This window comes from Sciurus carolinensis, chromosome 11 (genome assembly GCF_902686445.1).
Source record: "Sciurus carolinensis chromosome 11, mSciCar1.2, whole genome shotgun sequence".
Classification (NCBI taxonomy): domain Eukaryota; kingdom Metazoa; phylum Chordata; class Mammalia; order Rodentia; family Sciuridae; genus Sciurus; species Sciurus carolinensis.
Genome location: NC_062223.1, coordinates 94,758,432 through 94,774,389, shown reverse-complemented (window position 1 = coordinate 94,774,389; position 15,958 = coordinate 94,758,432). Strand labels below are relative to the sequence as shown.

General features: G+C 46.9%; 1 protein-coding gene across 10 annotated transcripts in view; it reads left to right on the top strand.

Annotated features, from left to right (window-relative positions):
• Nucleotides 1-13,932, top strand: part of Smco4 (single-pass membrane protein with coiled-coil domains 4) — a 60,498-nt gene extending 46,566 nt beyond the window's left edge. For 5 of the 10 annotated variants that reach the window (XM_047517475.1, XM_047517474.1, XM_047517479.1 and 2 more), the window contains exon 3: nt 13,177-13,932. In XM_047517475.1, coding sequence (XP_047373431.1) covers nt 13,259-13,438 — 180 coding nt within the window. In that variant the 5' untranslated portion in view covers nt 13,177-13,258 and the 3' untranslated portion in view covers nt 13,439-13,932. Of the gene's footprint in view, nt 1-10,268; nt 10,377-13,176 lie in introns of those variants that run through there. The other 5 variants (XM_047517482.1, XM_047517481.1, XM_047517484.1 and 2 more) reach the window with 2 other exon arrangements.
• The last annotated feature ends 2,026 nt before the right edge of the window (nt 13,933-15,958 follow it).

The following is a 15,958-nucleotide window of genomic DNA, read 5'->3' as shown; positions in this document are numbered from 1 at the left end:
GGAAGCTGTAGGATTGGGAATTCAGTTTTCTGATCCTGAACTCTGTGTGTTGGGGACCAGACGGCTGTGGAGAGGGGAGAGAATGCCTGAAAGGAGTCACTTGAGTTCTTTGACTATCAGCAGGGTCTCTTTCTTCCATTGAAGCTCTTCCTTCACTTAGCTTCCAAGATATGATGTTAGGTCTTTTGCCGTCACCATCGTCTTCCTCTCTCCTTGTCCTACTGGCCTGGGTCAGTGTAAACCCCAACCCCTCCCCACCTGCACCTGTATGATTAGCCGCCTTGCTTTAAGATGTGTGGCCCTACCCTCAGGTGGTCCTGTGCTGTGGACCACACACACAGCCCTCTAGGGCATTCATGTTCCCACCTGGACAGCTATTCCTTGACTCATCTCTTTTCAGACTTCCAGCATCTCCCGGCCTCCTAAGCTGGTGATCTTCTTCCTATTGTTGTTTTTTTATATGCAATTATTTTGCCATTACTCCCTATAGTGATGATGATGATGATGATGATGGTAGCTAATGCTTACATTGTACATAACATGTTGCAGATTTTGTTCTCATGTATCAGGGAACCTGTTTTGCAGGTGAGAAATCTGAGGCACACAAAGATTAAGTGACCTGCTTGCGGTTACGGAGCTGATTAATGAAGAATGGGGGTTCTGGCCCAGGCACTCTGCCTCTGACTCCTCACTGTGCTCTTGTTTGCTGAGTCTTGAGAAGCGTTACTTGCCCCTGGTCTCCAGTCTCTCTGCTCCCCTGCCCCATCCACCAGCACTGCTCTCAAAGTTGCTGAGGTACTGCCTGTGGCCAGATTGAATGGTCTGTTCCTTGTATTAAAACTTCCTTCATTTAGCCTCCAGGACACCATGCTTTTCCTGGTTTCTTCCTCATACCTCCTGTACTGGTTACTCTTGACTTCCCAAGGGTTGAACATTGGATAGTACCAGGTCTCGGTCCTCAGAGACCCTGTCTGCAGTCAGTCACCACCTATTGGCCATCCATGTCCACATCACCTGTGGTCCTGAATCCAGTGTAGCGCTCCCTGAACTGCAGGCACAGGCTTCTAGCTCATTGTCTCCACACACTTGTTAATAGACCCTCACACCTGGCAGGTCCAAGCTCCTGCTTTCCCCACGCCCCAGCCACCTCCTTCTGCCAACCTCAGCTCTAGGCTTCGTTTCCTCAGGCCAGAGTCTAGGTTGTTTTCTCTTTTTACACTCCATTTCCATTCTGTGTAGCTTCCTCTTTCGATGTGCACTCAGGGCTGGCCCTCTTTTCACGGCATCTGCCCCTACTCTGCACCAAGCCCCCTCATCTCACCTGAGGAGGTCATTAGCATCTCCGCTGAGTTCTTGCCTCAGTCCTTGACACTTGCAGTCAGTTGTCCACTCAGGGATCTTATAAAATGTAAGCATCCAGTGACCCCATGTTGTCCTCTGCCTGCTCCCCCTCTGACTTCTCATCCCCTCCCTTCCCTCCTCTCCAGCCTGGCTTTGTAACTGCTAGGGATGCCCCACCAAGGGCCCTGCCTGCCGACCTGCCTGGAAGGTCTTCCCAGGAATCTGCACAGCTCATTTCCTCACACCCTTCCAGTCTCTGGTCCTGTGCTGGGGGTTGAACCCAGGCAGGGCCTTGTGCTTGCAAGGCAATCAGTTAACTTTTAAGTGTGCAGCCTCCACACTTCACGGTACCATCCAGTAAGCAGTCTGTTTGTTAATTGTGTCTCCCTACATTCCCTGTGAATGAAGAAAGCTTCCTTACATAAAGGAACACTTTTACCATTTGGTTCACAGCTGCATCCTCAACATTATCCCTGATGTTCTGCACATACCAAAAAATATTTGAATGATAGGTAGGTATTTTTATTCCTGTTTTACAACAGAGTAATTGAAAGTCTAAGAGGCCAGGTTCATTGGCCAGGGTCACAGACGTTAGAATAACCAGGATGGACCCTGACCTGTGTTTAATTGCTCCATGCACTGATTTTTCTTGTTAAGTAAGGACAGTAGGCAACACACACAGTTCCTGTGAGGATGAAATGAATAATGCACAGAAAAGCACTTTGCAAACCCCAGTGTGCCAAAGAAATGTTACTTATCTAATTTATTGAGAACCCTAGTCTCTCATGTCCATTATTCAGCAACTCACCCAAAAGTCCTTTTGTGTTCTTGGATTTTTTTTAGAAATAGCTGATACTGCCATTGCCAAAGTATGTATTTTCTTCTTCCTCCTGCCCTTGGTGTGAGGAGTATGTGTGTGCCTCTGTCTGTAGCTCTGATCCCAGCACACCCAACACACACACTGACTGGCAGGTCTAGAGAGCTTCTCAGACCTCTGTGGCCTGTCAGCAGCAGGGGCAGTGGAGCTAGCATCTGCCTGGCTGTGGTCGTTTGTTCCTGGGGAGGGCACTTATGCTATCAGCAGGTGCTTAGCGAGTGTCAGGAGTCCCATCTTGCACAGCTCTCCTGGCAGTCTGCCTACCCCCTGTCCCCACTCTGCAGCAGAGTGGAGTGAAGTGATCACAGGCCCATTATGGCTAAATACCAGGGACATAAAATGAAGCAAGCACACTTGATGAACTGCAGAGCTGCTGCTCTCAAGAGTGGATTTATGTCTCCCTGAACCCGGGGCAGCTTCCCTGGGCTGGTCACATAAAGCATAGAGCAGTTTGGCCCTTCTCGTGTTTCATGTTGCAGTAACGACACAGCTACAAGAAGAGATGGCAGAGATCTCCCCACATCTACCTTCTTGTTGTTGATTCATTTGTGTTCCTGAAATTGAAGTAGGAGAAAAATGCAGCAATTTTCTTAGGTAGCATCTTAAACTGTCATTTCTAATCACAGGAGAGCTTTGGCACTTAGGGGAATAACATTGAGAAGAGGCCAGCAGTCTGCCCCCTGAGTCTGGTTACTGTACTCACATTGATTGTGCACTGGGATGTAATTGATGAACCACAGGGACTTAACATGGACTCTAGGCCAGGTCAAGCTGTTCTTGGCAGGCACTTCTCCAACAGCCTGTGATGTCTTTGGCTCCCTCAATGCTGTTGGCCTGGACAGTGTAGGGGTGGGCAGAGAGAGCTGCACTTCTCCTGGGTGTCTTCAGAGCAGCCATGCCCACACTGAAAATTTAGGCAGGATGCAGCACATCCTTTAACTCAGGATGATTGCCTGGCCTGGGGCATTCATGCAGCAATACCTTCCAGGAATCAGGACAAGCCTGACTTAAGGGACTGGCTTTATCTGTTGCCAAGTGACACAAGCCTGTGGTCCCTCTCACACTTCCTGTGTTCTCAGCCTCTGGAGCTAATGGGCAGGAATGTGCTGTCCCTTAGTCTATAGACTTTGTAGGGGTCTCCCCAGCTACTTGGAAGCAACTGCGTGGAGTGGGAGCAGCATAACTTCTGAGCCAGACAGAGCTGGGCCAGAAGCACAGCTGCACCTATGATTACCTGGGCCTGCAGCTCTACAGTCTGTTTCTTCACCTTCACGATGGGGATCAGGGCTGCTGTGGGGCTCATGTGTTTGTAGGGGGTTTTAGTCAGAACTGACAGGTAGTGAGCACTCAGGAAGCAGTAGCTACTGTTCTTAGTGGTGGAGTGGTTTGGAGCCACCGTAGAGTCACACAGAGAAAATGGGTGACCTTTGGAATCAGGGCTGAGTTCAAATCCTCATTCGTTGTTCATTCATTAAATACTTAATGCATGCTTATTATGCGTTTTCATTGGAGCTGAGATTGTGTTGGTTCCCAAACAGTGTTTGATCTTGGGAAAATCAGTGTACTTCTCTGAATCTCAGTTTCATCATGTAAAATAGGTGCAATAATATTGCTCTTGTATGGAATCAATATTGTGTTAGGAATTAAAATGTATTTATTTATAAGTGGTACCTAGTTTATTATTATAGATTTTCTTTTCTAACTTTGTGGTCAGTTGCTTAAAATGAACTGCTTGTCTTAAACTAGTACAGCTTTGATCCTCAATGCAGCAGATATTTGTCGAGCACCTGTTATGTGAAGGCCATCCTGTCAGCCCCACAGGAATATTGTTACAAGCAGGACACACTTGCAGTCCCCAAGAAGTGGGAGTTAGAGGCTCAGCTAGTTAGGCAGTGGTCTTCAGTCAGTGCGGCAGTAAAGGCATAAACTGAGTCCTGAGATATCGCTGAAGGGGGAACCATTGCTTCTGCTTGGGGAGACTTGAGAAGGCCATGCACAGGGTCAGTCCTGGATGAGAGAAAATGCCAGATAGATAATGATTCACAGGGAGAGGTGTTCCAACAGAGGTGCTGTATCAGCAGAGGCACAGGTGCATGTGCAGGGAGTACCAGTGTGTTGGTAGTGGTGGGTCACTCAGAGTGTGATGACTTGGAAGGAGCCAGTGGGGCTGGACTATGTAGACTCAGGGAGGTCTTACCATTGTGGCTTTAACCCAAGATTTGGAAAGCTTACAAGAGGGCCAAAATGTGGTGCTCCTTATTGCATGGGGCCAGCGCAGTGCTGTCCAGAAAAAGTGTAATGCAGGCCATACATGGAATTTAAAATTTTTCCAGTAGCCACATTAAAACAGTGAAAACAGTTTAAATTAATTTAAATATATTTTACATAATTCCATATGTTCAAAATATTGTTCCCACATGTAATCTGTATAAAAATCTTATAATAAGATATTTTACATTCTTTATTTTGGTGCTGAGCCTTCAAAAGCTGGTGTGTATTTTATACAACAGCACAGCTCATTTTGGCTCACAGCCACATTGCAAATGCTCAGCAGCCACATATGGCGAGTGGCCACCATATTGGCAGCGCAGAATTAGCAGGTCTGGGATAGTGGGAGTTGGGAAAGAGCTACATAATCCTGAGCCTTTAATCAGTATCCTGAACCAATCTTCTCCCACCAAACCCTGGAACACATCTGCCAAACAGCTGATTGGTAACTCACCAAAAAGAAGACTGGGAGATTGTATCACCCATGAGTTATATGGTTCTAGGGGGGAAAAGAAAGTAGTACTTCCTGGTATTTCTCAATCTCCTCTCCACAGGACTACTCTCTCTGGATAGCAAGTTTCTGTGTGCCATTTATTGCACAATTGGTATGGCTTGTTGATGCCATATGTTATTTCTGATTTTTTAGTAACTCTATAATACAGGGATTTTTTTTTCCTTCCTATTTACAGAGAAAGACAGGACATTTAGTACTTTGCTGAAAGTCATATAGCTAGATGTGGCAGAGCTGAGACTCAAACCTGTTTTCAATCCATGTTCTTACCTCTCCTCCTGACTGTCTCCCTAATAGGATCCAATGCACATAGAAAAAGACTGTAAAGCAGTAATCAGAGAAAAATCATGAACTTAAAAATTTCTGTGTTAAAGGATGTATGTGAACCCCTCTTCCTGTAGCCTTCTGGTCTCCTGCCCCCATGCAACTGGAATGTTTCACTGCTGACCAGTTGCCATGGGCTCACATTGATGGGGGTGGGGCATAGTGGGTGAAGTTTCATTAGAACCAGCTGGAACTCCAGTGTTTATGAAGTTTCCGTTTCCCTGGTTAGCGGGGCTAGAGGCAGGGGGTGACTGGACTGTGCTCACAGCCATAACACTAGAACTCAGCTGGTGGCTTCGGCTTCCATCCTGTTCCAGCTGCTTACTGAGAGGAAGCCAGACAGAGCCGTGGGAATTTCTCTCTTTATTTCCTCTGTGCAAGGGACTGGTAAGCAATGAAGTGGCCCTGTGATGGACAAAGGGCAGGAAGATGTGTGGGGCATACCCAGAAGGTTGGTGACTGCAAGCTTCAGGGCCAGACAAGTATGAATTTGACCTTTGGTTCAGCCACTCCCTTATTTTGTGACAGTGTTGGGGGTTTGGATTCCTCATGGTGAAGCTGCAGTGGTCTTTTTAGTAGGGCTGTGTTCAGACTAAGATACAAAGGTCCACTGGAGCCAGCTCACATTGAAAGAGAAATATGCCACAGTAACCTGAGGAGAGAAGCCTTTCTAGAACTTGGCCTTATAGGGACTGGTCTAAACAGTTAAGAGTAGAGTTGAAAGGTAAGCTTGGAATTCAGCTCTCTGCCTCTCATCTCCTCTCACCTGGCTTACCTGCTGTCCTCTGCCTGTGGCACTGAATGGCTTCCCCAAATGCCTGCATTTTCACCATCTCCAAATTGGAAAGAAGTACATGGAAGGACTTAGGCATATCTCTTCTTGCTTATCAACTTCGGTATCTTTTCCTGTTTCTTAGATTCTTGAAATTGAGGCCAGTTGGCCCAGCTTTTTAAGGCACACCACCCATTTCCAGAATCTGCATGAGGCAGCCCTGGCCTAGGAGAGGCCATGTGGTCCAGTTAGGAAGGCCAGAGCCTATGGAGAAGTGGTCCTCAGTCTGCTCAGGGGTGGGGCGTGGGCAGTAAGGATAGAAGAATGTCAGCCTCAAGGACTAGTTCCTCTGAGTTTCCTATCCCTCCCTGCAAGATGATTACTTTGTGTTCCCTTTCCTCAGGGCTGCCTCCCATCCCCCAGACTGAGCTGAAGCCCTCAACTATTTCATTAAAAAAGAAAAATTGAAGCCTCTGTTTCTCTCCCTACTGTCACGCTTCCCCCACAGCCCCCCGCCTTGTACTTGGGTGCGCCTTTCCTCTCTCCCAGTCATAACTGTCCATTCGTGTTCTCACCCTGCTCCTACAGGCACCACCTTACATTCCCAGCAGCAAGGTTTTCTCCTATTCTATTAAACCCCTCATATATCCTCTGGTTTCTCTTATTACTTAAAGTCAGGAAACCCCTTTTGGCCACTGATGTTCTTCCAGCAGAACTTCAAGCCAGCTGTCTGCCCTGTGCTGCTCAAGGTGCTGGCCTGCTAACCAGTTACCACAAGTTGCCCAGTAGTAAGGTGCCAGCGCCGCAATGGGAGTCAGCCGTGGCCAAGCAAAGTCAGCTGACTGTTTTCCATGGCAAGACTTTCTCTACGAGAAGCGGCATGTTCACTTACATTCTGGCTCAAGCTCCTTTCTTCCAGAGAAGCAGCAGGCTGCAGGCTGCACTCAGTGGTGTGTCTGAACCCTCCCTTTAACTCACTGGAAGCCCCTGTGGCAGGCTTCACTTTGCCGAGTCCAGGAGGTGCTGCTTTTTCTTCATTTTAGTTGACTTTTTGGCAGTGTCCCTCTTGACTGTCTCAGTTCCCTTGACACCACATTCCGTTTATCTGATTTACTTGCCTCTTCTCCAACTCTCCTTTGCTTGGTGTCTTTCCCACCTGCTAAGTTTGGATCTGAAACATCCCCCAGAGTCTCATGTCCTGAAAGTGTGGTTGGTCTCAATGCAGCAAGGTTCAGAGGTGGGGTTTTTTTAGGCAGTGATGAGATTGTGAGGACTCTGATCTCACTACTTGATGGATCCATCCACTGAGCCGAATGGACTACTGGAAAGTAGGACCTAGTTGGAGGAAGTAGGTCTCTGGGAGTGTGCCTGAAGGGGTTTATCGTCTCCCTGGACCCTTCTTCTCTGTTTTCTGGCTCTCAGTAGCTATGCGACTTTTCTCCATCATGTCCACCCCAAAGAAATGGAGCCAGCTGACCATGGACTCAAACCTCTGAAACTGTGAGCCAAAATAAAAATTTTTCTCCTCTAAATTGTTCTTGTTCAGGTATTTTGATCACAGTGACAAAAAACAATGCACCAGCTGACCTATAGCTATTAGGATGCCGGCAGGCACGGCTTAGCCCTGGGCCCCTTTCTTACTGTAGTCATCTTACCTAACCCAACAGCTGGTGACTTCCAAATATGGATCTTCAGCTTAGTCCCAGGTCTTGACTCGCTTTCAGCTGCCTCCTAGGTATTTCCATGGTGATCTCCAGTAGGCATCTTCATATGGACAGGTGTGAACAGAGCACTTATTGTTCTTTCTCAAATCGACTCTCCACCTCCCCATGTCCCATTCTTTCATTTCATGAGATGGGGTTACTACCCATCCAGGGGCTCAAGCTCTTGATGCTTGACCACTGTCCCATTCATCACTGAGGCCTACAGTTATACCTTCAGCATATAACTTCATCCTCTGTCAGCACGGACTCTCCCACTAGACTGCTCCCGAGTCTTCCCTTTTATTCCCCTAGGGTGAACTTGCCACTGACCAGCCAGAGGGAGCTCCCTGCACCTCCCTATATGAAGCCCTTGAATCCCTTGTACTGCTGCTTTTAGAATGAAGTCACACTCCTCACCATGGCCTGCAGGTTTCTGGAGGACTTGGTTCCATGTCACCTCTGTCCTTTTCTTCATTCCTCACTCCTGCAGTAAGCCAGCCCCTTCCTGGCACTCTTGCAGCTTCTGTCCTGGCTGGTCCCTTTGTCACAGGCTCTTTCTTCTCAGGTGTCCTTTCAGAGATGCTTTCCCTTGCTGCTTCCCGCTCCTCAGGTGAGCTTGAGCAGGGAGGCTACCCACCACAGCCTGATGCAGAACCCAGGCTTTGGACTGTTTGTCCTTTAAGACCTGACCATCCCCAGCAACTCAAGACTTTTCCCAAGTCTCTGGGAACTTGTGAATGCATCTCACAAATGTCACAAGCTGGTCATTGTGGAGGCTGGTGCCTTTGAATGTCAGCTGCACGTGTGTGGGAGGATGCAGACAGCAGCTGAGGGAGCAGGATGAAAGTGAGGCCAGCACTATTAGCCAGAGCGGCCAGGTGCTTGTTAACACTGGGCCATGGTGTTGCCTGCCAGTCTGCAAGGCCCTATGGAGATAGCTGTAGGGCTGACAGGCCATTAGCTCCACAGGGAAATGGCCATGAGTCAGAGTGCTGCTAATGGCTTGTTGCTTTTCAAACAATTTTATGAGGCTGTGTCAGGAAGAGAATGGCCTATGGGATGCTGTCCCTTGCTCAGTTAGAAGCCATGGGTTCTATGTACAGACAAGGTGACTGTGGAGAAGACATTTTCCCTCTTTTGCCCTTGGTTTCTTTCTCTCTACAGTGGGGATCCTAAAGCTTGTTCATCTAACTCACAGGACGTTTGGGGCAAGTTCCAGTGGTGCCTTCTCTGTGCCACACCCCACAGTCCTATTAGGATGGGCACCACCATATGACCCCTCCCAGGTGGTAGCCAAGGCGTATAGAAGCTCTGAAGGCTCTCCTAGGCTACAGGCGGGTAATTGGTGGCGATGTCTCAGCCAGCCTGTGCTGCCTCCCTGCAGGCAGGCACAGCTCAATGTATGTATGCATTTTCTTTTCAGATCTTCACAGTCATCCTTTAAGATAGAAGTTGTTCTCATGTTCAGATGATGACATTGAGGCTGAGTAAAGTCAAGTGACTTGCCCGGAGCCATTTAGCTAATAAGTGGTACATCTGGTCTTGAATTCAAGTGGGTCTGAAAGTTCTTTGAAAGATATGAAAAGGAGAATTGGTTCAGTGAGGAGTTCTTACACCTACACTGTAGGCCTTAAGGAAGAGAAGAGGTTTATTTGGGCTCATGGATTTAGACCATGATTAGGTGAACCCACTTTTTCTAGGCCTGAGTGGGGTGGGTGTAGCATATCATGGCAACAACAGTGCAAGGCATAGCAAAACAGGTGACCTCCTGATGGGGGAGCAAATGAAAGAGGAAGGGGCTGGGGTCCCAATATCCCAGTCAAAGGCATGCCCCCAGTAACCTGAAGACCTCCATCTTAGTTCTCCCTCTTAAAGGTTTCGGCATCTCCCATTAACACTACAGGCTGGGGCTCAAGCCTTTAATACAAGGACCTTTGGAAGACATTCCACATCAATCTTCAGTATTCTGTTCCTGCCCCGCGAGGCTTAAGTTTATTTCACAATGGTCCATCTCTAAGAGTCCCCTAAGTCTTATTATAGCATTACCCAGAAGACCACCTCCATAGTCTCCTCTGAAAGGCAAACTCTTAGCTATGAGCCCCAGTAAAAAAAAGCAAAAAGAAAGTTAGATACCAGATAAATATGCCTATTCAAGAAGGAACAGAAAAATATCAAGAAGGGATTGGACCAAAATAAGACTGAAACCCACCAAGGGTAAACATGGAATTCTGTCTCCAGGTCCCGCCTCTGAGGGCACACTGTGGTGGGATATTGACTCCCCAGGTCTAGGGAACCCTCCCCCTTCAGCTTTGCTTGTTGCTGTCCACATGGCCACTCTTTTGGGCTGGTTTGTGCACTACTTCCTTCCTCAGTAGGTGTTCCTTGTTCCTGCCATCTTTAATTTAATGGGGTCTCTATTGCAGCTTTGGCTTCACTCATTGATCTGTGTTTTAGTCAGCTTTTGCATTGCAGTGACCAAAAGACCTAACAAGAACTACTTAAAGGAAGAAAAGTTTATCTTGACTCATGGTTTCAGAAGTTCAGTCGATGGTTGGCCAAGTTCATAGCTGTGGGCCCGAGGTAAGGCAGAAGAACATCATGGCAAAAGGGCATGGCAGGGGAAAGCAGCTCAGGACTTGATAACCAGGATGCAGAGAACTCTGCTCACCATTGACACAATATGTACCCCAAAGGCATGCCCCATGCCTCTGCGACCTACCCTCCTCCAGCCATACCCTGCCTGCCTATAGTTACCACCCAGTTAATCCATATCAGTGGACTAATCCACAGGTCAGATTGCATCACACTCATAATCTTTCCATCTCTGAACATTCCGCATTGTCTCACACATGAGCTTTTGGGGACACTTTATATCTAAACCATAACACCCTCTGAGGGATAACTGCCGAACACTGACCCTGCCACATGCTGCCTGACCTACTAGGCTTTGAAATCTCTGTGGAAGTCTCCATAATCCCATCACACTTGCATTCTGCATGCCTGCAAAGCCAGCATCATGTTGGCTATGCTAAGGTTTCATGCCAGCAGGATCTGCACCTGGCACAGCTTAAACCAGGCTGTGGCAGCTTCTGAGTGCCTTGATGGCTGAATACTGGGTGATTCCCAAGGTGTTCCTGGACAAGCAGGGCTTCCCCAGGGCTCTCTTCTCAGAAAATGACCCTAGAAAGTCTTTGAAACAAATCTCCATTTCTACACCTTTGAGCCTGTGATGGCTGCTACCTTGCTGATTCTGAGATGCCCTCCAAGCATCTTTTCTGTTGTACTGGTGCAAAGCACTTAACTTCTTTTTAATGGTGCTAATCTCTTTAGCAATCAGGTCCTCCTTGGCTGTACCTTTAAATGGGCACCTTTTCTGGCCAACCTATGAATTTTTTAGGTCTTTTTGCTCTTCTTCTCTCTGTTCCCAGTTATCACTATATGTTTGGTTAAAAGAAGCCAGTAATAACCATGCTGGTGCCTGAATGCTGTGCTGCCTTGACATTTCTTCTGCCAGATTAGTTTCCTTTAAGGTCTGCCTTCCACAAAGTCTCAGGTCATGGACAAAATCTAGTCAGAGTCTTGGTCCATCGTGTAATAGGGATTGCCTCTAGTTTAGCTTCCTATAGAATACTCATTCCCAGCAGAACCCTCATCAACATAGCCTTTCTCTCCACATTCTTATCAGCATTCTGATCCCCTGCACCTTCACTAGAATGACCCACTGGGTTCTATTTACAGCATTCTAGGCTTTCCCTAGCCTGCTTCTCCAAACTTTTCCAAATTCATCCTGCAAACCAGTTCCAAAGGTTCCTCTACATCATCTCAGGTATGTTGACCACCACCCTACTTCTCAGTACCAATTTTCTGTCTTAGTCACTGTAACAGATGTCTTAGGTAAACATCTTCTCTTTATAAGATGATTATTTTGGAAGTTGTTCATGATCAGCTGTACTCAGTGCTTTTAGGCCTTGAGGTGGGAGGTGGGGAGCACAACTGGTCGCTTCCTGGCAGGGAAGCAAGAGAGGATGAGGACTAGGTAGGGATCCCATAGTTACCTTCAAGGGTACCTGAAGACCCCCACTAGGCCCCACCTCTTAAAGGTTCATACACCTCCCAATAGTACCATGGGCTAGGGAGAAGGCATTCCAGATCCAAACTATAGTGTATGTGTGTGTGCACACGTGTGCACTTTCTCATATTAATTTTTTTCTGATGGAAATTGTACATTTGCCCAAGTGGTGCTGCCCTAAACTTTAATATTTGCTTTTGGTTGGCATTACATCATCCTAGCACAATAATGTTAGTCATCTCACTGTAAGATATTCTGCCTGATTGTGGATGGGACACAAAAATATTGAAGGGTCTATATGGGACCAAAGGAGTGGTAGGAGACTAGGATTCCATATAAGAAAACAGGAAGACATCCAGAAGACCTTTCCTGACTCAAAGTCAGCATTCTGCCACCTAACATGGTCACTCAAGTGTAAATGTCATCTTTCTCATCTAGATGATAAGCTACCCACTCCCCTGACCCCTGAGCACCTCCACAAAATCACAGAATTTACCACAAGAGAATCATAAGATGAATAGGTGGTGAATCACAGGCTCAGCCAGTCCCCCTCCTTTGTTGGTCAGACCCATCTTCCACTCTGCGTGCAACACATTGTGCACCCTGCAGTGTGAGCTCTGGGAGGACAGAACCCAGTCCCCAGCTCCATCCTGAGCTCCTAAAAAGTGCCCAGCACATAGAAGGTGCTTAAGAGGGTTTGGATGATGAAGTCAAGGAATCAACGAAGGGGGACATCAGTTGTTTTTGTGCTCAGAGCCCCACATAGTCTCTGTTGTGTTTGCACCTGTCACAGCTTTTTCACTGCTATGACCAAAAGACCTGACAAGAAAAATTTTTGAGGAGGAAAAGTTTATTTGGGGGCTCAGAGATTCAGAGGTCTTGGTTCATAGACAACTGGCTCCTTTCCTCCGGGCTCAAGGTGAAGCTGAACATCAGGGCAGAAGACTGTGGCAGAGGAAAGCAGTTCAAGACATCACACCAGAAAGCAGAGAGAGAGCTCTGCTCAAGGAAAAAATGTAAACCCCAAAGGCATGCCCCAAGGACCCATCTCCTTCAGCTCTACCCTACCTGCCTATAGTTACCACTCAGTTAATTCCATCAGGGGATTAATTCACTGATTGGGATAAGGCTTTCACAACCCAATCATTTCTCTAAACCTTCCTGTATCATGTCAGACGTGAACTTTTGGGGGACACCTAACATCCAGACCATAACAAGTGGCAAGTGTTTTTCTTACCACATTTGCCTTTAACATTGTGATTTCTTTTTTCTTTCACTATTTGTTCTTGATCATAGTTGTTCTCCCTACAGGAAGTCCCCCATCTTGACTACAGGAGTGTGGACTTTTCTCCACGGCCTCTCTGGACACACTGTCTTGCATCCTCTAGGAAAGATGCGGCAACTCAAAGGGAAACCCAAGAAGGAGACGTCGAAGGACAAGAAGGAACGGAAGCAGGCCATGCAAGAGGCCCGACAGCAGATCACCACGGTGGTGCTGCCCACGCTGGCCGTGGTGGTGCTCCTGATCGTGGTGTTCGTGTATGTGGCCACACGCCCCACCATCACCGAGTGAGCGCCTGGCTGCAGAGGACTCCGTGGGCAGGGAGGGGGAAGCAAATGCAAAATGGCTTTCATGTGCAGAGATGTTACTGCTGCTGAGCTCTGAGCAGGAACACCCTGCTTCTCTGGTCTTTGACTTGATTAAAGTTTCTCCACTTTTCTTGGGAGGGAATAGGGAACGTTTTATCAGTAAACGTGCCATACACCTTATGGTCCACTTCATGTGCCTTTCAGACTTCAAAGCAGTGTGTGTGTGTGTGTGTGTGTGTGTGTGTGTGTGTGTGTGTTTCTCTCATAAATCGATATGTAGCTCCACCTGGTAAGAGGAGGACTTTGGGTCATGAAGCAGCTGGAATCAGTGCTCACCTCATTCCCATTGTTTGGAACATGCCTCCTACACGTGTTCACAATTTCCAAAGGGACTGTATGTCTTCTCTGTGCTTAATGTGATTTGAATATGTTGATTCAAAGTGAAATATTTATTTTTTGAATAAAGGAGATAATAGCCTTAAACAGGATGTTTCTCTTGTTTGCCAGAAGGCACTGGCGCCTGTGGGGTTCCTTTCCTGGACTTTGCCCCTTTCTCCACTTCCCTCTCTCCCTGGAGGCTCTCTCTACCTCCTGCTTTACTCCCTACCCTTCAGCACTTCCAGGAAAATGATGCTCTTCAGCTAGATGATTTTGAAATTGAGGAGGGAGTCTTGAGAGGGGCAGAAAGTGAGCGTTAATTGACTTGTTTTAGCAAAGTGAGAGTTCTAATTGGAATATGACCTCAAGTGCTTTTACACCAGTTAGCCTTTCCCACTTAAATACTGTATTTGCAAACAGCAACACAAAGCAGTGCTGGCAGTAAAGGTCAGGCTTGGTTTTGTTCTTAGTTGAAAGGATGCAAATTGTTGGCATTCCAACTGAGTTTCCAATGCAAATTGGCCGGGCTGGATGTGTTGCCTCATTTTATTCTAGCAGCATGGTTCATGAGGTCTTGGTTCCTGATGGAGCAGCCTCTTTGGAAGTCAGATTCATGGTAACTGTTCTGAGGGTGTCTCTTTGCTCTGTCATTGCTGATTACAGAGAGATTTGTGCATGAGAGAAGTGCTTTTCTAATCTCAGTGGCTGCATGACTTGCTCACTGATGACACAGGCTGTTACTGGAGATTTGGGGCCTCTTGGAGTGAGTCTCTCAGGAAGGGGAAAGGAAGGATTCCAGCAGATGTTCAGAGATCCTGAGACAGGGCAAGGCCGACAGAGCTCTGAAAATATTCATTAAATGCAGGGGCTGCTAGCATAAAGTTCCTCTTAGGTTTCTTTTTTCCTCCCCCTTATATAGTTCTATTTTGAGTCTCTGTACTTGTTGGTCTGGGAAAGACTGAAAGTCACTACCCCAAAGACCTGCTGATGCAGAGACTGGAGGGATGCACCTGCTGCCATTTTCCAGGCTGCTGGCTGGCCCCTCTTCCCAGGATGGAAGCTGTGAGGACAGAGCCAGGACAACCTATCCACCAGTAGAAAGAGCCTGGTCTGCATGTTTTTGTAGTTGCCTGATCTGCATTTGGTTCTCAACCTACCACTCAGAATTGTGCTTACTTAACCCCACTGAGCCTCAGTTTCCCTGCCTGAATAGCTGCTAGAGTCACTTTTAGGGAGGTGAGTCATGTAGTAGAAATGAGGTTCGAGAGCAAACCTGGGTTTTTATGTAGATTTTACTGTTGAAATTTCTAAATCTACTTCATTGTGTGAAAGTGAAGTATCTTGGTTCATAGGATTGCTGAGAGGATTAAATTGAAGCAGACACCAAGTCTGGTGCCTGGATATTGTTACTTCATAAATAATAATAGTATCTTAGCACTTGTCTTAACTCATTTATTTTTCACACAACCCTATGAGGTAGGTACTATTAGCACTCAGTTTTACAAATAAGTGCTAATGATGCAGGACAGAAAACTTGACCTGTCATACAGTTACAGGTGTTTTTTGTTTGTTTCTTAAGTTTTTGTTATAGAAAATTTCTAACACAAACAAAAATAGAATATACAATATACCTCATGTCCTCACTGACAGCTTCTGCAAATACCAACACATGGCCACCCCGCTATATGTCTGATACTCCCACACAGGACATTCTGTAGGCACAGACGTGGTATTCTCTTGAGGCCAAACAGGAGATGGGGTTTAAACCAGCCAGTCTAGCTCCAGAGGCCGTTCTCTTTATCAGAAAAGTCTGTTGCTTTTCAATAAATGAGGATTTCCTTCTCTCTACGCTCCTAGTAAAGAAACCTTTACTGCCCAGATGTGTTTGACCTTCCTTACCTGGTAACAGTCACAGTGAACAACCTCAGATGCATCTTTAGACAAGTTTGGCCTTCCTTCCTGGTAACTAACATGGGGCACAGTCTGCTCTGTGGCTTGGAGAAGAGGAAACTTGTCCTTGTAGCCATTGAGGAGAAAACTCTGTTTTGTGGGCTCCTTAAAACATTTCAGTGTTCTTGGCTTAGAGATTTTGAATAGGATTTGAAGAGAGCATGAGTTTTTTGAA